The sequence below is a fragment of the Diabrotica virgifera genome, chromosome 3 (genome assembly GCF_917563875.1).
Source record: "Diabrotica virgifera virgifera chromosome 3, PGI_DIABVI_V3a".
Taxonomy (NCBI): Eukaryota; Metazoa; Arthropoda; class Insecta; order Coleoptera; family Chrysomelidae; genus Diabrotica; species Diabrotica virgifera.
In genome coordinates, this window is record NC_065445.1 from 89856209 (window position 1) to 89877204 (window position 20996).

Consider the following 20996-nt stretch of genomic DNA (forward strand, 5'->3'; position numbering starts at 1 on the left):
GTGTGCTAGCTCATTTGAAAGGTTCTTCAATTCTCTATTCAGTAATATAAACATTTACATAATTATTTATACAGGGTGTCCTTCTACTTCTTTTTTCTCAAATAATTTAATTTAATAAAAATTTTTTGGACACCCTGTATAAATAATTATGTAAATGTTTATATTACTGAATAGACATTTGAAAAACCTTTCAAATGAGCTAGCACACGACCCCTATTCTCATTTAAAAAAATCATCGATTACGTCATCACGCCCAGATGGATGACGTCACTAGTATACCATATATGCCACAATATCATAATTTAAAAATAAAAACCTGTTTCGGGATTTTTCCTTAAAGTCTCCGGTTTACGAAATAACGAATTTATTCTTTTCATTTGCACCATACTTTTCATTTGCATGCGTGTACACATGCTACGGTGGAAAATAGTATCGCGCACGGTTGATTAGCAATTAAAAAACAAAGCAATTTTGAATATTATATTGTAAAAAACTCTTCGGGATTTCATCAATCGATGTTTAAAGAATATCTACCTACCTTGGCAACATTCAAATTTTCAGTTTTTCACATAGTTTTTGAAGGTTAAAAATGGCCGATTTCGCAATTTTTCAATTTTTAATTGCTTATATGTCAAAAACTATCAACTTTAGAGAAAAGTCACTAAAGACCTTTTCTCTTTGGAATGATCCAAAAAACCTAAAAAAACTTTGTTCCATGCCAAAAAAATAATTTTAGGAAAAAAACAAAAAAAGCGTTTAAAAAATTTTTGACCCACTTTTGGTCCTGGCAACATGCAAGTTTGTTAAAAGGGGTCTTTTTGAGTAAGATTGTGCAAAAAATCCGAATCGGAATATTTTTTCTAGCGGATGCGCAGTGGCTTTCTGGACTAATCTTCTGTCTTCCTTGACTGAATTTACAGTAGACCATCTATATGTCCCACTATAAGGGTTGGTACTTTCTGTCCCGGTTAGAGAAATTTTTCATGACAAAATTCCTCTAACCGGGGTTTAATCGGGAAAGTACCGGCCCTAAGTCTTTCCAAACTATTTCGTCTAATAATGTGGCCGATAACTTGACAATATTTTCAGCTACTACGGTACGTAGTCTCTTCTTTATTTGTATCTGTTGAAGGATTGATACGTAGAAACTATTCATCCAATAAAATCATTCCCAAATTCATTCATTCTCTGAAGGGTTTTCTTTATACCAAAATGTCCTCCTAATGGACTGTCGTGTAACTGACGAAGTACTTTAGCTATTCTACTCTTTGGAATCACCAACTGTGTTTTCTTCGCTGAACCATCATCATTTTCTAGTAGTCGCGTAAGCAATCTGTCTTCCATGATAAAGGAGTCCCACTGGGCCCAATACGTCTTAACTACCAAGCATAGGCTTGATATTTTTTGCCAAGATGGTCGACGATTTTCATCTTTCCATTTTCGAATTTTCTGTAAAACTGAATATTTTCCTTGTTCTTCACTGTTCTTAGTAGGCGTCCACCCGTCTTTGACCAACATTGTTCTTAGCACTGCTGCTTCCTTTGATTCTGTTTTCTTGCAGTGGGAACACTATGCTGGGCACGGCCTTCTAGAAAGAGAATCAGCGTTCCTGTGGCTAACTCCGGCCCGATGCTCAATCTTGAAATCGTATTTTTGGAATAGTTCAATCCATCTAGCTAATATCTGATCTTTTGGATTCTTAAACTGCATTAAGAGCCGATCCCCAGTTGCCTCGATTTGACTCCAATATTCTAGAGAGTCAGGGCCTACCTTCGTGCCGATGCGAAACGTAACAATATTCTCTAATATAGACGTGTTGGACATTTATTTGAAAATAGTAAGTACTTACTAAACTGCGATATTTTTAAATAATTTATTTTTTTAGAGTGACAGTTACGTGCTTAAACGAGCAAAGGCAGATTGTTTATAGCAAACAATCGGACGTTTTGAAAGTTTCCTTAACGAAAGGAGAGGAAATCCAAATCATGTCTTTCGACCGTAACACGACATATCCCATGGTTATATCAGCGAATATTTTATATACTTCGCCGGAAGCACAAGATCCACCAGTGGAAGAGAGGCCGCAGTACCAGTCTTAACCATATTAGTAAAAGAGTCGAAAATATCCATTTACACGGTAGCGACGTTTCTACACATTGTATTTCAGTACTTTAAAGAATACTGAAAGTAGTTTATTAGAAACATGAAACTATGTATGTGCACGATATGAAGAAATAGTGGACAAAGTACAGTATTAAACATTATACTTGTGTTACTCAAAAATTATATTATATGTTAAGTTTCGCAAAACGCAAAACCCAAGTCTAGAGTATGTTAACGATGGATGATTATCTTCAAGAGCTATTACTAATTTTGACTGATTTTTTGCATTTTTATGTTTGTTTTTGTGCAATTATTCCGATATGGTATAAATCAATACAATAAATATGATAGTCCAAAACAATTTAAGACAATATACTGATACATATTTGATGTATATGTTACAGTTCAAGTTGATTATCCAGTTGGAGTTGACTATTCCTAGTTCGAGTCAACTCAAACGACTGGTTTTAGTAAAAGTTGATTTTAAATACAAAATGAAGATTTTATTCAACATTTCCTAGTAAAAGTAGACTCCAACTAGAAAAAGTATACTCTTCCCAATGCCATTTAGTAAGAGTTGATTCATTTCCAATCATTAGGTTAATATTTACTAGTTAAACACTCCAATTGGGTATGTTCAAATCGTGATAAGTAGTTGAAACAATCAAAACAAAGAGATGCGCACTCATCAAAAAAGCACGTGAGATTCTACATTTACTGAATCTATCCAGGAATAGTCAACTCAAACTAGTAAGATTTGATTTTTTTTCCCGCGATCTACTTTCACTAACAAGGGTTAAGAAGAGTCTACTTCAACTATTAGTAAAAGTTGAATTAAATTTTTCAAATCAACTCTTACTGCTCGTTTTAGTTTGAGTTGACTCGAACTAGGAATAGTCAACTCTAACTGAGAATCAACTTGAACTGTAACATAATAATATACAATTGATACAATTTAACCCTGTCACATGATGATACAATTTAATAATACATTAATTAACTGTATAGACTGTATGGAAATGGTGGTTATTTGATGACAATTCATGTTCAGTTACAAAACATAAAACACAAAACAGTCTTTTTTAATTTGCACAAAATATAATTTTTGTGGAGTTTTGTTTTCTTATGTTTTTTTTGTAAATACTAAATAAATTTTCTAAAACTTATTAGAAGACCATATTATATATGTATTCGTATTTATTTTCGTTATAAGATCTATGATACCATTTTCAGATATTTATTAACCTGTGTCCTAAAAGTTGTGGCACAAAATATTTATCGGATTTTTTAATGAATACATTTATTTAAACACTGTATAGTACCCTCGGAGATCGCTGGGAAAATTTACACTCAAAATAACAAAATTCAGTTTGGCAACACTGTGGTAATGCTAATAGTAACATCCTTTTTAAGATAAACAGAACTGTAATTTAGTCCAGACAAATTAATATATTTTTTGCCGACAAAAATGAGATTTTTCAACTAAATAATGTTTCAAATATGATGTGCAGAATAATTTTTAATTGGGTTCAGTTAATGAGCTTGCTTAGTAGAAAAAACTTTAAATTTCACTCATTAAATCATTATCGTCTTAATTATTTTAACTGTACTAATATCCGTCGACTAATTCTAAATGATTAATGAGTTGTTAAAACATTTTATCTGTAGCGGCTTCTGGAATGTCTTAAAAATATCGAATTTCATTGATAAAATGCGCATATCCCACCGATCTTCGCTTCGATCATACTAGTTATCATAAAATACCATTCAATACTTAACTAAACAATACTATCGAATTATGTGGAGTGGACCATTCTTCTTTACTATTCGTCGCCGACCTCTCTGATTGATAACCTGACGGTAACTCTTTTGTATTCCATAAAATTGTGATTAAAGCATTTATTCTTCCTGATTCATTGTATTTAAACCAAAGATGCAATGAAAATGTTTGAAACCCATTCAATTGTAGACTTTGTACGTAATGAAAATAATTATTCAAATATTATGTAATGAAAATAAACCAAGTTAATATTTTGTCTGTTCATGGTTTCTTATTATAAGCGATTCCAAGTATGTATATTCATTAAATCTGTGTTCTGGAAAATTTAGAAAACGAAAATTAATTAAAAATTATGTTTTTAACTTTGTCTCCTTTGTTAAAAGGAAAGGTTTAATTTTAAGAGCACAGATAAGATTCTTAATTTTTTGTTCCCTATAATTTGAAAATAGTGTTAAATGAACTTACTGAAGATTAGAATTTTATTTATAAGTTAATGTTATTAGGGACATAATCTTCCAGTAATATTCAGACAAAATATTCGATTAAAATGGAATTAAATCGTTTAAAATCTTGATGATGATGAATAATTTGTTGAATATTTTCAGTAAACGATTTAATAACCATCTACAGATGATTCCGTTAGAATAGTAATAGTATATTATATACCGTTATAAAATTAACCCATCATTAAAACTTTGTTTTAATTTTAAATTTGTAAAGTTTTACTACTTAATGTTATTGCATTTTACTTCTTAATGAACTTGTTTTTATTGATTAGAATTGAACTGTTCAAAAACACATACAAATATCAATAAGAAACAATAATGTTGAATGTAAAGGATTAAGTCGACTCCTGGTTTTGTGAAAAATATAACTCATTCTGTATTTTTTTAAATTCCCCTAGATATGTCACGTAGGTGACTGACCGTTGTATTGCATCTCTTATTTACTCTGTAGGTTCATATGTAAGATGTAACTTTTAATAAATATTGTCTATGAACAACGGACCTTACAAATTTCACGGCTTATATTCTCTTGAGGTCTTTTTGGTATGTTAAATTAAAACGAGACAATCAACGTAAAAACGCCCGTTGTAATTGGTATAATTTAATATAAATTAAAAATACAAATGGATTACATTAATAGTCAGAACCTTGTCGGCCTCATCAGTCCATCTTCAGTGGACTTGAAGTACTTGGTAAATAGCCCTAGAACCAAACAGTGGTTGGATTTAAGGTATTAGCTACATTTTCAAAATTGTAAAATTAGCCGACCAAAAGCCGATCAAAATGGGCAACTTTCCGGGAACGCAAGGTCCCTACTCGAAAATAAAGGTTACACGTCTGTTTAATTGTGGGACTATTTAGCAATTACCTCAAAGTTCACTGAAGATGAACTGATAAGTCTGAAAGCATTCTCAACATTAATGTAATCCATTTGGATTCTTAAATTTTAATTAAAATACAGGGTGTCCCGGAAAATAGTGCGTTCCTTCAAGGTATGGGCTAAGTGCACCATTTAGGGCAAAAAAGTCTAATAAAATTTTTTTGTAAAGTCAACCGTTTTCAAAAAAATAATTTATTAATTTTAATACATTTGATTAATGTCCACAGAAAAGACTGTAACTCAACTAACATGAATCATCGACCATTAGGCATAATATTATGTATTGATAAAATACTGATAACAGTGATAGAAAAACAGCATAATATTTGTGTTTATTAAATATCTAATAAATAAGGTTTGTATAGTGTTTTAACTTTAAAACATGAAAAAATTTTATTACAATCAAGCTACGTCTTCAAGAAGTATCGATAGAACAGGTTGCAAAAAATTTGAGTACCCACACTTCTCCATTCAATCTTCTGGGAAGTTCGAATGGTTCAATCAGATGAATAATCCCAGCCCATAAATTCATACTTTTGGCAATTATGTAAGTTAAACACACCATTTCTGGTAAAACAAGCTTTATCTGCACACAACACTACACAAAAATTCGGGTTCTCTGAAGATTTTGTTTGAAACCGTCTACAAATCCTTAATCTTCAAGGTAAATCGCCTTGGTGTAAATCTTGCATTAATTGTACACTATACGTAATTAACATGATACTCGCGATCGAAATAATGACAATACCAAATAATAAATAAAACAATACGATGTATTCTTGGGTTACAGGTAATTATGAGATGACTGTTTGTGTTTACAATTTTAAATATCTTCGCTATGTCAAAATAAATAAAACTGCCGGGTTGCCAAATGTAAATTTTAGTAAAATACATTATTTTATTTTTTTGAGGCAACAGATGACTTTAGAAAAAAAAATTATAATAAAGTTATAATTATAATAAAGTCTACTCACACCGTTAAGGAACGCACTATTTTCCGGGACACCCTGTATACCATTTACAACAGGAGTTTTTACTTCGATGTTAAAGTTTTTAAATATGTATTATACATTACGGGTAGATAGTGGATAGGTAGTAAACCACTTTATTTAATAGTATTAATGGATATCATTGTTAAATTATTCATTTATTACCCAATTATTCACAGTTATTATATGTGGTACTTGTAGAACCACATTGTATATTTTTTATATTTACTACACAATGTTTTGTCTAGTATGCTATCGAGTAGCTTATAAAGAAAAGTTAAATCCAGGTACCAGCTTAGTTTTTTTTTAAAGTAGAAACACCGTTTATATCCAAATTTCGGAAATCCATTTTTGCAAGTTCCAAGTTTAAAATGAGCAAAAAAACTGTTACATAAGAAAGGTTTACCTATTAACTTGACTCAAAACTAAAGGTTTTGACAATAAGTTGATATACACTCACCGGCACGAAAAACGGGCACCCCAAAAAATGGGTCATAATTGTTTCAATATTTTTATAGCCTTATTCTTTAGCAATATCGCTGTAGCAATATTGTTGCTAGACATGTAAATTTTCATTGTATACCGGGTGTACCAATCAAAACTGGGTTTTTTTCTCAATTTTCACAACACCCTGTGGAATATTCTAGCCTTTATAAAATATTGAAATTAAAACCCAACTATAGCCCCAGGTTTTCTTAACATTCTGTTTTTTATTCATTCGCTTATGTTGGATAATAAAAAAGTTAGGGACTTTAACAACTAGATATGTTCTTTATCAATACAGGGTGTTTCTAAATAAGTGCGACAAGCTTTAAGGGGTAATTCTGCATGAAAAAATAATGACCGTTTGCTTGATAAACCTATGTCCGCAAATGCTTCGTTTCCGAGATACGGAATGTTGAATTTTTTTTTACAAACTGACGATTTATTTATTGCTCTAAAACCGGTTGAGATATGCAAATGGAATTTGGTAGGTTTTAAGAGGTAGTTATTGCGCGTTTTTTGACATAAAACTAAAAATTTTATATTCACCATTGGCGTGCATGCGGGTAATATGATATGGTAATATGAAACATATGCACGCCAATGGTGAATATAAAATTCTTAATTGTATGTGAAAAAATGCGCAATATCTACCACTTAAAACCTACCAAATTTCATTTGCATATCTCAATCGGTTTTAGAGCAATAAATAATTCGTCAGTTTGTAAGAAAAATTCAACATCCCGTATCTCGGAAACGAAGCATTTGGAGACTTAGGTCTATAAAGCAGAGGGTCATTAATTTTTCACGCAGAATTACGCCTTAAAGTTTGTCGCACTTATTTAGAAACACCCTGTATTGATAAAGAACATGGCTAGTTGTCCCTAACTTTTTTATTATCCAACATAAGCGAATGAATAAAAAAACAGAATGTTAAGAAAACCTGGGGCTATAGTTGGGTTTTAATTTCAATATTCTATAAAGGCTAGAATATGCTACAGGGTGTTGTGAAAATTGAGAAAAATACCCAGTTTGATTGGTACACCCGGTATACAATGAAAATTTACCTGTCTAGCAACAATATTATTACAGAGATCTTGCTAAAGAATAATGCTATAACATATTGAAACAATTATTTAAATCAGACAACAGGTTTAAGAGATACGAGACATCAAAAATGGCTCATTTTTTGGGGTGCCCGTTTTTCGTGCCGGTGAGTGTATTAATTAAAAAAATATTTTTTTATTTCTCAAATAATACTTTTAGTATTTATATTATTTCTCAAATAATATCAGTTTTTATCAATAAAATCATTTACCTATTTTTGGGTCACAGTCTTAATGCAAAATGAATAGACAGGTGCCTTTGTGTGTGCGTATGCGTGCGCGTATTAGTCATGGGAATTATAATTTTGTTTTGAGTACGTATCTGTCAATTTATTTTACGTTAACATTTTGGGGCACAAGCTAGGTGAGAGAATAAAAAAAGGTTGATATTATTTTTCGTGTTATACCAACTGATTATCGGAAAATTTTCGTAATTAGTGAAATTAATAACAACAAAGTTATGTACTGAAATTCGAAAAGAGCTTAATATAACTTGGTGTATTTGCTGTTTTCAAATATGTACACATATTTCCAAACTTCTGGTATACAATGGGGTTTTTTTTTCAAGTGAAATAATTGTTAAAAAATTTTTTGAGTTTCTAACTACATAATATTATAAACTATTATTTATACGATATTGTGTACGTAACACGATAGGCAAACAATGTATTCAGTAAATATGAAAAATTATGCAATGAGGTTCGTAAGTTGTGAATAATTAAAAAAAAATTCAAACTGGATTTACATATTACAATACATCCTGTATCTGGCTGATAAGTAATCAGAGACCCATTAAATATATGTGATTTAGAACTTCCTCGGTGTCTAGTATCGATCCTTATTTACAGTTGAGTCCGGGAATCTTTACCCGTGCGTCATCATTTAAAGCATACGAAATAAGTCGATGATAAGCCGGAAATTGAAATTCAAGTCACTTACTGTCACTTGCTGTTGCGTTTAATAAATTGCAATTTCCGACTTATCGTCAACTTATTTCGTATGCTTTAAATGATGACGCACGGGTAAAGATTCCCGGACTCAACTGTATATGCATTTCCACATGAATCACCCTATATAAAATGTTCATTAATTAAAATTTTCAAACATTAAAAGGCATTAAAAAAATTGATGGGTTAATTTTTACTAGATGTATTTCATCAAGTGTTAAGAGTTTACGTTTTACCCAATTTAACATATTATTGTAATAATTTTTAACACAAGTTATTATGAGTTATTCAGAAGATTTATGACCGATATCACAAGTGTTCGTTAATTCCACACTTACCATGTTAAAACTATTAAATTATTTTTAATTGATCGACGAATTATGCCAATTAGCTGTCCTACAATTATTTTAATTTGTAATTAAACGCAAGTTAATACATTAAAATATAGTAGCGGTTAAATTTAATTTTCCGTTGGTGGAATGTAAGATTAACAAACATTTATGAAACCGGCGTTACAAAAAATAATTTTATTACAAAGGTACCACCCCTTAACATAGGCAAAATGCCTCCACTTCAAAAATTCATTTTTTATGTTCTATGTATTCAAAAATAAGACTCAGCTCAATTTTAACCCTCCTCCCCCCTCCCCCTCACCCTCCACCAAAAACGTAATTTTTTCGTTTTTATTTTTTTTGGGTGGGATGCAATAAATTTAAAAATGTCAAAAAACTCACACGCATTGTTAAGACTTTTACAAAACGTCCCTATATTTTATAGACCCATAGGTTAAGTGTAGTTAACCTAAAAATGCATTTATTTTTTGAAAAATGCGTATAACTTTTTTTTGAAGATGGCTGCAAGTCCATTTTTTTTATTTTGTGTGTTTTATCAAAAACCATTTTTCTAATTTTCTTCAGATTTTGGTTAATCCGAAAAACTGGTTTTTTAGGGGGGTTTTGGGGAATGTACCCATTTTAAGGAATTCAAAATAGATCAGTTTTTTTTATAGGTTATATATAATTTGAAGTAACTGAGTCTTTAATAACATTTAAAAAATGGTAGATACACGTTCAAACCCTCCAAAAGACCCCAAAAAAACTCACACGTTTTTGAGGGGTCTGAACGTGTTTCTCTCAGTTTTAAATGTTCACTTTAAATGTCCATTTTTAAAAGCACTCGGTTACTTTACTTTTACTTACTTAGTCCTAAGCCTTTCTACCTTTAGGTGTAAGGCTGGTGGAGTTGAGTTTGGCATTGTAGTCTCCATGCTTTCCGATCTTGCGTTTGGTTTCTTGCACTTTCCAATGTCAATCCCTTCTTCTCGACTTCTTTCCTGATTTCATCTACCCAGATAACTCTTGGTCTTCCTCTTTTGTTTTTCCCCTGCACTCTCGTTTCGAACACTCGTTTTGTAAGCCTCTCGTTCGACATTCTACACACGTGCCCGAACCATCTAAGTTGTTCCTCCACTATTTTTTCATTGATTGGTTCCAGTTTTAGGTTTTGTATAATTGTTTCGTTTCGTATTTTGTCTGTCCTCTTTCTGTTTTCTATTTTCCTCAGGAACCTCATTTCCATAGCATTGACTCTGGATTTTTGTCTCCCCGTCAATGTCCATGTCTCGCTGCTATACATGATTGTTGATCTAACTACTGATTTAACGACTGCCGTTTTTACTTTCTCCGGTATCTCTTTTTTCCCCAAAAATGTTGTTTTCATAGCGTTAAATAAGCTTCCTGTTCGTCCCATTCTCTCGTTTATTTCCATGTCTTGTTTACCATTTGCTTCGATTATTACTCCTAGGTATTTAAAATATTCCACTTGCTCTAGTTGTTTCCCGTCTAATTCTATTGCGTGTGTCTTCTTCATATTTGAAATTATCATTGTTTTTGTTTTCTCTGTATTACTTCGGTTACTTTAAATTAAATATAAACTATAAAAAAACCTTAATTTGATCTATTTTGAAGTCTATAAAAGGGGGAAAATTACCAAAAACCAGTTTTTTGGATTTTTGAAGGTGGTGCACTTTACGTAATAATCTGAAAAAAATATAAATATAGGTTTTGGTATAATATACAACATAAAAAAATAGACCTGAAGCCATGTCCACAAAAAAACTAAACGTATTAAAAATAAAGTGGCATTTTGAGATTATGTAGACTGGACCTATGGGTCTATAAAAAATAAAAAACTATGCGCGTGAATTTAAAAAAAATTTAAATTGATTGCATCCCACCTAAAAAAAAGTAAAAACGAAAAAAATACGTTTTTGATGGTTGGGCGACAGGGAAGGGGTGGAGGGTAAAAATTGAGATGAATCTTATTTTTTAATCACATAGAAAACAAAAAAATGAAATAAATTGAATTCTGGGATTAAAGCATTTTGCCTATCTTAACGGGGGTACCTTTTAGACCTATGTATTTTATTATTATAGTATATTTTTGAGACATCATTTTTTGTGTTGTATTTAAATGTTATTTTTCTCGAATGTATCTAGTTTATAAGTTCTAATTGTTGATAAAAAGAATGTATTTTTATAATTTGTATCAATATATATTATATGTTTGTGAGAAATATATTTAAAATATATTATTTGTGATGGTATTTTACACATTTATGGGTATTAATTTTGAATATGTATAGTAGGTGTATTTTTGTGCCATTTTATTTTGGTTACCAAGAATCTATGTAGACATATCATGAGCTCCAAGTAAAAGCACTGTAAGTAGAAGCCTTTTAATAACAAAAACAAATCAACATGAAAAATTGCACACCATTTACAGTGGTTCTTCGATTTTAAGTTTTTTCGTAAAAGTAGGACTTTCTTATTTTATTAGCGTACAGGTGCATGTTAGGAAAGGGTTGACAATTAAAATTAAGTCATAAAACGACTAAACTCTTACTTCTAGTGCAGTTCTATTCTTCTGTCAAATACTTTTATGACAGATTTATAAAAACTGGGATTTTGAGAAATTTCCGTAGTAATTAGTTTGAATTGAATTTTTAGTAATGGTGTTGATCTTCATACAGATATATTACACTCCTCTTGAAAATAACGATTTAAAAAATTCACATTTTAATATATTTCCAGTGGTATTCCATTCTATTCACCGAACATTATACACCAAATTAAAGTAATATTCAGTAGTTTAATTTTAGACGATCTTTCACAACATTCCTTCATGACATATTGAAAATAAAAATACAATTTAAAAAAAAATATTTTAAAATTAAGGTAACTTACACAAGAAATAATTATTTTTCAGAATTGTTTTGATTATATTTGTTTTATGTCAACATCATTTTTAAGTGTATATACAGTATGTCACATTTAAGATGAAGACACCCCTATATTTCAGCTTTCAAATTAAATTCCGATTTGAAATTTTGCAGTCATACAGGTTGATAGTTCACATTTAACGCCACATACCAAATTTCATGACAAAAGTCGTACTTTTAGTTTTTACATTTTTTGTAGCCAGGATTCTAAAACCTATCATTGGCTGTCCCGAGATGCATCTCTGGACAGCCAATTGTATGTTTTAGGATCCAGACTACAAATACTGAAAAAACTAAAAGTGCTAATTTTGTCATGAAATTTGGTATGTGGGGTTATAATATCTAATATTTGGATCAACTTTTCCAAATAACTTTTTCTTGTATCTTTAACGTGAAGCAAAATATCTAAAATTCACCCTAATTGTGGATTCGCAGTAAGGCGCGTTTAAAATTTAAATTTCAGTAGACTATCTTAAAAAATGTGAACCATCAATCTGTATGACATCACACTTTATTATTTCAGGGTTTGGAAGAACTGGTATAATTTCAGTGTTGTCAACTAGGCATTGCTCATTCTTCACTATTTTAAATTTGTTTCATGTGTTGTTCAGAGATTTTGTGCCTACTATTTCAACTGCTAATACATCATCTGGTATGTCCTGAACTATATACCTACACATAATCTATACTGGTGTCTTTTTTGGACTTCCTCTTAGGACCGTAACAGGCAAATATAATCCTGTGGTCAAGTTTCTTCATTTGCATTTTAACATTTCTTCTAGTATAAGTTGAAACAGTGAACTTTTTTTGATGTAGATAGTTCAATAAAACACTATCAACGGAATTTTCATCCAAGTTGTCGTTTGCTGTAATTTTTTTGTAAAATTCTTTCAGGATCTAAATACATAAATAATTCTACTTAATCTTAAAGAAGGTTATTAATTCCTGCTTAATAACATTGACACTCATCAAGACACCTGATGCTGAACCAAACATTGTGCTGAAACAGTTTTTGCGAATAGTCGAAGTCAGTTACAGCTGGAAGGAAACCCCATTCATCATAAATTCTAGTAGCACAAAGTAAAGTCCGTTTTTCCGCAATAGTAAAAAATTTGTGTCCACCATTTTTTCTCATATGAGCATCATCATATTTTCTACTTTCGTCGGGGAACTGACACAAACAAACCATTGTGCACCAAAAGACTGAAAAGAAAAATTAAAGATCTAAGAGCAACAATACATAATGAACCAGTTAAATTTTGCCCAATGTGCACAATCACTTTGACGCTCGTGTTTAAAATGGGTGTTTATGTGTTAGATTTTATTTTCACTTAATCCATAATGATTTTGAACACTATCACTATTCAATTACATATTGAGAACCGATTGAATTGACTGTAAAGACGCTTTTTTCTTGGACTTGGGGTGTACAATTGATGTGTTTATCCATATGTCAGTTTAGCTGAGTTCATCAATTAGTTTTTTCATATTTTATAAAAAAGTTACTTAATTCTGGAGATTGATTAAATTTCCTCAATTTATTTTTTAGATCTATCTATAAATGAAAAGTAGCTTTGTTGAAAAAAAACAGTTATAACAAAATAACGTCTATGTCATTTGTTATTAATACTTCCTCCTCGGGCTCTTATAGCAGGCTGCATACGTCTTGCCATTGTGGTAATTAAATTTTGAACACGAAGTTGGTCAAATTCTTCCCATATTGTCTGAAAAAAAAATTAGGTCCTATGAATGGTGCAAAAGGTACCACATGCTCATCTAAAATGGTTGTTATATGCCTTGTTCCTGTCATAGAAACTTAATAATAATAATAATAATAATAATAAATGTCTTTATTAATGTCTTCCAAAAAAAGATACAAAAATAACAGAAAATAAATTTGGGGCGAGATTCAGTTCGTACGTTACTTTTAACAATATATTTTTACAGAGAAGCTTTAGCAGTCAACGTACGTCTGCTCTTCCACCTAACCCCTAAAGCCTAACTTCATCCACAAGAACTTAATTAGTACGGGTATCAGAACTTATACTAGGCCAAACCATAACTGAGCCTCCTCGATAAGTTATTCTATAGGCAATATTGCATTGGACAAATTGTTCTTGTCTTCTCCAGATTCTTCTGCGGCCGCCTGGTGACCTCAAGAAAATCTGGACTTCCAAACAGAACATTACTTCAATCTGCGTAATTACAATTTTCGTGTTCCCTTGCAAAAGCAAGTCGAACTCTGCTATGTTTCACAGATAGCTGTGCGTATAGAGCTGGGTTAATAAAGCCCTAAAATTCAGTGGCGTACTGATAAACCACCGGCCCTGGTTCCAATAAAAACCCACATTGTATATAAAAAATGTTTAATAAGCATTAAATATAAATCATCATATTTTATATCATCAAATATATCATATAATTATAAAAACTCAAGCTAATTATAGTCCATTTACTCACGGTTCTTGCTGTTAAAGAACCGCTCGGATTAAGATGAAATTTGGCATACCCGTAGCTAAAATGTCAAACAAAAAAAAGTGATACCTATTTTGGCCTGGGGGTGACTTTCACCCCTTCTCGGGGGGTGAAAAACATACGTTCAAGATAAGTCCGGAATTGGATAACCTGACTAATTCTTAATTAAACACTTAAAAATTATTGGTGACACTTCTTCTTTACGTGCCATCTCCGCGACGAAGTTTGGCAATCATCATTGCTATTCTAACTTTAGACACTACAGCCCGAACGAGTTCAGTTGAGCTGCATCTAAACGATTCTCTTAGATTTCTCAGCCAGGACTTTTTTCTTCTACCTATGCTGCTCCTTCCTTTAATCTTTCCCTGCATTATTAATTGTAGGAGTTCATATCTGTCACCACGTGTTATGTGACCCAAGTATTGCTGATACCAAAAATCTCAACTAGTAAAAAAATATATGTTTTACTATTGTGAATATTTTGGTTTTAGTTTGTATTTTGTTTTCCTGAAGACAAAAATTGGTTATAGAAGATATAGCAGTGCAAAATTTGCATACACTCGTGATTAGTGACTCGTTAAAGCCCATTTAACTACAGCCTTTTCAAAAATAAGCACTTTACACCAACGAATCTTACATGTCTTATAAACAATACATAAGTAAAGTAATTTGTGAAGTGGTAACGATTAATTTCATTTCAAATGTTAATTAGAGGGTGATTTTCACGGCTTTTTTACCAACCATAAAAAAGATGCCAACATCATTTTGATCGTAACTTACTTCTAATAAACTGTTTAAAAAAACAATGGACTATTAAAACAGTAAGTTAATATTCATCCTATCGTTTTTTATACTGACATGAGTGAACACTTTACGCCAGCCGTTTTCATAAATAATGAAACTCAAAAATCTCCAGTCATAATTAAAAACCTTAATATCGAAAACTAAAACAGCTTCTAAAAAATTAACATTGGAATGAAATTTATATCAACAAAATAGATTCTCAAATTGCAAATGATATAATGTATAAATTTATAAATAAGTTAAATAATTACATACAAACCTCTAGGGAGATAAAACGGTTAAATACAATTTATAAAACATTAATAAAAGATTTTCTTAAAAAGAAATTAGTGTCTATATTTATCCTTATTATAGTTACCATTATATATTGTCTATATTTAGAATTTAACTTCAGAACTACCTAAAAGTACAGGCTGAAGGATGCGGGTGCTATAAACACGAGTATTGAACATCGAGCCAATTGTATAGGGATTATTTTTATGACCGTATAAAACTTGTATTGATCAGTTGCCGACTTTCTGCAGCTGTAGTTTACCTAAAACCTATTCATAATTATTGTACATATAAAAAATACAAGGGTTTGAGTTAGCACGTGTAGGCAGCACCGACGGTGATAATAGTCTTTAAAAGTGTAGAAACAAGGGCTTCGGAACAGGTAAAACGAGTAAGAAACCTTACAAAAGCGTAGTTTCATAAATTTTTTTTTTTTTAATTTTTTGATGAATAGATATTCTTCGTGTTTATTTATAAGTACACCTACAACAATTAAAATTTATTTAGCAGTTACATTTCCTAGTCTGTACTTGTGTAATAGTTTAAAATGTTTCCATCAAATTAGAAATAAAAGAATCAAAAACCGCGTTAGAGCGGGCCCGGGCCCTGGTTCCGCGGAACCATGCTCAGAGCGCCACTGCCAAAATTGTATAATCAGGTATTCGATTTTTGTGTTGATATAGGTTAAATATGTTTCATGCTAATTAATAGACAACTTTTTGGTTTTCAAAATATATCTGCTTCAAGTTACTGCACTTACTTGTGATTTTAGAGCTTATGATATGTCAAGGTTCTCCTAGGTTTTTTTGTTGGATAATTTGGGTACTTATTGTTTGACTAAAATTCCCTTAATATTATTTTATTTTTGCACATAACCTTTTGTTTAACTATTAAATACATAGTATGTCATTTGCCTTAACTATTGGAAAATGTAGAAGCAAATACAAAATTATTACATTTCTGTGTAGATAATTAATAAGTAAATTAGTATCAAATTAATTTGAAGAATATAATAATATGTTCAATAATCTTAATACTTTATTTTTATGTAAATACTGCTCGAATAAAGCCAACAGATGTGCGTGTGTTTTAAACTGCCAACAGATGTGTTTTAAACTACACTGCGCGTCATTAATAATAGGCCACCTAAAATTTTTGGCATTTTTTAATTTTTACGAACTCTACTAGAAATTGATTATCATTAGATTTTTGTGTAATGTTTAAGAATACAGTGGAACCCCGATAAGTCGGCCTCCGATAACCCGGAAGTTCGGCTAACCCGGACCGATTTTCATCAGACAGATCAAACATTATTTCAGTTTGACTGAGTTTTTAACCAAGAAATGAACAATACTGTATACAACTGTACGTAATTTAGATGTATTGTCCATATGCATTTCACGTTTTCGCAATTATAATAGAGTTTACCTGTAAGTATACAGTATTTTATTAATTTTTACCATATTCTCCGGATAACCCGGATTTTCGATAACCCGGATCGGCCGCGGTCCTGATTAATCCGACTTATCGAGGTTCCACTGTATGTTCTAAAGCAGTATGCAACCATAAATAACAAATGTCAAAAAAAAAGTTCTCCCAAAATGATGATTTTAATGGAAAATTTATAAAGTTAACGTAGTAAATTTTTTCTGACAAAAATTACAATTAAGTCGTGATTTTCAATATTTTGTATTACCACATCTATTTTAAATTACACTCCTCATCCGACTTGCCATTAAATTGATCAAGTACTGGATGTTCTCTTGACTAAAAGCACTCATTCTTCCGTGAACGCGAACCGAAGGTACTCACGATTTAATGGAGCAGGTATTCTGTTTCTTACTCTTCGTTTGAGTTGGTCCCAAACATGCTCAATCGGGTTCAAATCTGGGCTTTGAGCAGCCTAATTGAGGCGCTCAGAGCAACAGTGGCCTAACCCCAAGAACGAAGTTTTGAGATAAATGCAATATTTGCATTCGTATTTACATTATGCTTATGGGATGGCGCTACAAATTATGTAGCGCTATTTAGCCAAAGGTAGAGGTAGATTGTGTAGACCTTTGTTAATCCGAAGATTTAATGTTGCTGCTTTTATTGATATATTTATCTAAAAATGCTCAATTTGTGGGTTAGACCACTGTTGTTGAGCACCTCATCATTTTTGTTACACCGACGGTTTCCAGGTACTGCATTACCATCCTGGCTACATGTGGCCGCGCGTTGTCTTGCATGAACAAAATGTTTTCGCCCACAAAATTTCTGTAATGTATCCATGAGCATTGAACGCTCGTCTATCAATAAACACGTCAGTACGGCTTTCTAATGAAATGCCTGCTTAACACATTACAGAGCCTCTTTCAAAGCAGCACGTACTCGTCGAACATAAGCAGCAAATCGTCCCCCCACGTCTTCTGTACGTTTTGATGCGACCACCTGAGCCATAAAGAAGCATCCTGGACTCATCACTAATCAAAACATTTTTCCAATCTTCTATCCAATGCTCGTGGTCTCTAGCAAACTCAAGCCGGCGTTATCGATATGCTGCTGTTAAAAAAGGTCCTGTTGCTGGGGAGCGAACCCTTAGGCCAAATTCCCCCAACCTTCCCACTGCAGAAGTGCTTAATGACCACCCGTGAGCATTTTGAAAATGGTCCTGGATTGCTCTGGTCATAAAGAACCGATTTTGCAAAGAAGTTCGTTTTAAAGAACGGTCTTCTCTGGTCGTCCTGATTCTTCTCGCGCCTGATCCTGGTCGTCGATCATGAGATACAGTTTCTACAAATCGTTTGTATGTTTTTTGGACCATACAACGACTGACTCCAAGCTGTCTGGCTACTTCTCTTTGACTCCTTCCATTATCAATCAAAGTAACAATTTGAACAGATCTAGCAAATCTCTTAGTCATAGCCATTCATAGCTTTACTTTAAAAATTGCGCAAGTTCACTCTTTGAACAACTGTACACTAATGAAAGATTTTTGAAAAACAGAACAGCCATATTACAAGAAAAACAACGTACAAACAACACATGCATTCCTTGAAGTCATAAAACTGAAATCAATTCTGCGATTTTATTACCCTTGACCTATCGGAACCGTTTGGCAGTGCCTAAAAGTGTTTCTGCATTGCGGGAGTACAGTTACAATACAATAGAATAAATTGAGTACCTAAACTAAAAATTATTGAAAAAATTCTAAATGGCCTCTTTTTAATGACGCGCAGTGTATTTGCGTTCTTATCCCCATTGTCATTAGATAAAAACGTGAATGCTTGTTAAAATATTGAACAAGCTTGTACTGTTAATATTTTTCAGTAATATCCATACCATTCATTTCGATAATAAAAAATGTCCTGATTTTACATTCTTTTAAGTTCTTTATTAATTTACTGACCTACGAATTCCATGTGTTAATCTTCCGATTTGTTGTAAAAACAGGCAAAATGACATAATTAAGTGCTCTTACTAATTGGCTAGTCACATAAACGCTTTTTGATAGTAATAATTTTGTAATATATGTTTATCTACTTTGTACTATTTGTTTATTTATTTTTCAATCCCCTTAAATCTTAATTGTTCACGACACAGTGGCATAGCGTGAGTGTCCGCTGCCCGGGCGGAAGACAATTTTGCCGTCCCCTTATTTAGTGATTTTAATTTAATGTATACTATACATTACATACATTAATTATTATAGAGAACTTTTCGGCGAGAACAGTCATCATTATTTTGATACAGGTTAGATTTTAAATAAACAAGTTTATCTAAGTTTTACAATCCAATTATAAGGTTTATTAATACAAAAATTATTTTACTTTAACCAATTAGATACATTGATATAACTTAGGTACCTATCACTTAAGATTAGGTACACCTTGACGATCGACAAGATTAAACAAAATCAATTTTTAATTAGAACTAGAACGATAATAAAATGTTATATTTTTATTGAAAAGTAATATGAGTATTTGTTAGAATTAAAAAGAAAACTTCCCGTCTTCAATTAAAAATTTATACGTTTACTTTTTTTAAGTGCAAAGCCTTTTATTGCACCGTCAGTGTCTATTGCATCACACACCTCTTGCTCAATAGACAAAATAGCCAAATTAGTTAGTCTTAAAGTATTCATTGTCGATCTTAAATAATTTTTAATCAATATCAATTTTGAAAAACTCACAGCTGGCATTTCTTATAGCAACTGTGAAAAATATTCGGAAAATTATTAAAATATTGGGCAGAGTATCTCCCAGCTTGGATTTAACAATAAAAAACAATTAACGATTAGCTTACATAACAAAGTAAATATTTATTCTTTTTATAAGAAAATAACCAACTAACATAACAATAATTCTAAATAATTACCCCCTCTATGGCTCAGTGGTAAGAGCTCCTACCTTTGTATCGAAAGGTCCGAATGGTCGTGAGTTCGAATCTCACCAGGGTCAGAAATTTTTCGTTTATTATAATTTAATAAATGAAGATAGTTTCTGTCCTTGTGGGATCGGTACTCACCGGAGGGACCGCAGACGTTCGGATACAATTAGCGTCTCTTTGCAAAGACAATGACGTTGACTTTGCAAAGTAACAAGACACTTACTCAACACACACACACTACACATGACACTAGGTACCTAACTGCAAAAATTCACCGTACCTACCATGCCAATGGCCATTAGTTGTCGAAGCATTAAATAAATAAAATAAAATTCTAAATAATTAAATTGAAAATAAAGGGATTAAAAAAAATATAAGAACACAACCAATTGAAAAATTTATTCTCAATCATTAAATTAAAATTGAAGGCATTAAAAAAACTCTAACCAATTAAATGTTCGAACAAACCACCCTCTTGCAGTGAACAAAAACCTAATCGATCATACAATGCAAGTATCATTGAATTCAGCTGATCTGGCTGTACCTGACTGCACGGTTGAACAACGTTTTTTTTTTGCAATTCGTATTCAAACAATTACACACTGAATAACGTATAGGGTAGTAAAATAATTGCCGATGTATGTAATAGAAGTCATTCTCGCTGATTGTTAGTCATAAACGGAGAATTCACTATAGACGTTGTTGCCAGTCGCTACAGAATGTCATTCAAAGAAAAGGAATTCCCCGAATTAGTCACAAAATAAGTAATGAAAAATTCCGTGCTCCTTTCAATCGGTCCGAATTTGTAGTTGCGATAAAAATATAAAATGGTTCAAATATTTACAAAATATTTTTATGAATCATTGTTAAATTTTGCCGCCCCTAAAAAGTGCTGCCCGGGGCGGACCGCCCCCACTACGCTACGCCACTATTATATTATAAACTACATTGTAAACTCAAAAATCTTCGAATACATTTGTTTAATCTCCGAAAATTGAA

At 31.8% G+C, this 20996-nt stretch overlaps 1 protein-coding gene across 1 annotated transcript in view; it reads left to right on the forward strand.

The window, feature by feature from the left end:
• LOC114328163 (protein germ cell-less) overlaps window positions 1–19157 on the forward strand; it is a 56830-nt gene extending 37673 nt beyond the window's left edge. The window contains exon 7 of the mRNA XM_050645287.1: window positions 1886–19157. Coding sequence (XP_050501244.1) covers window positions 1886–2099 — 214 coding nt within the window. The 3' untranslated portion in view covers window positions 2100–19157. The remainder of the gene's footprint in view (window positions 1–1885) is intronic.
• Window positions 19158–20996: the final 1839 nt, after the last annotated feature.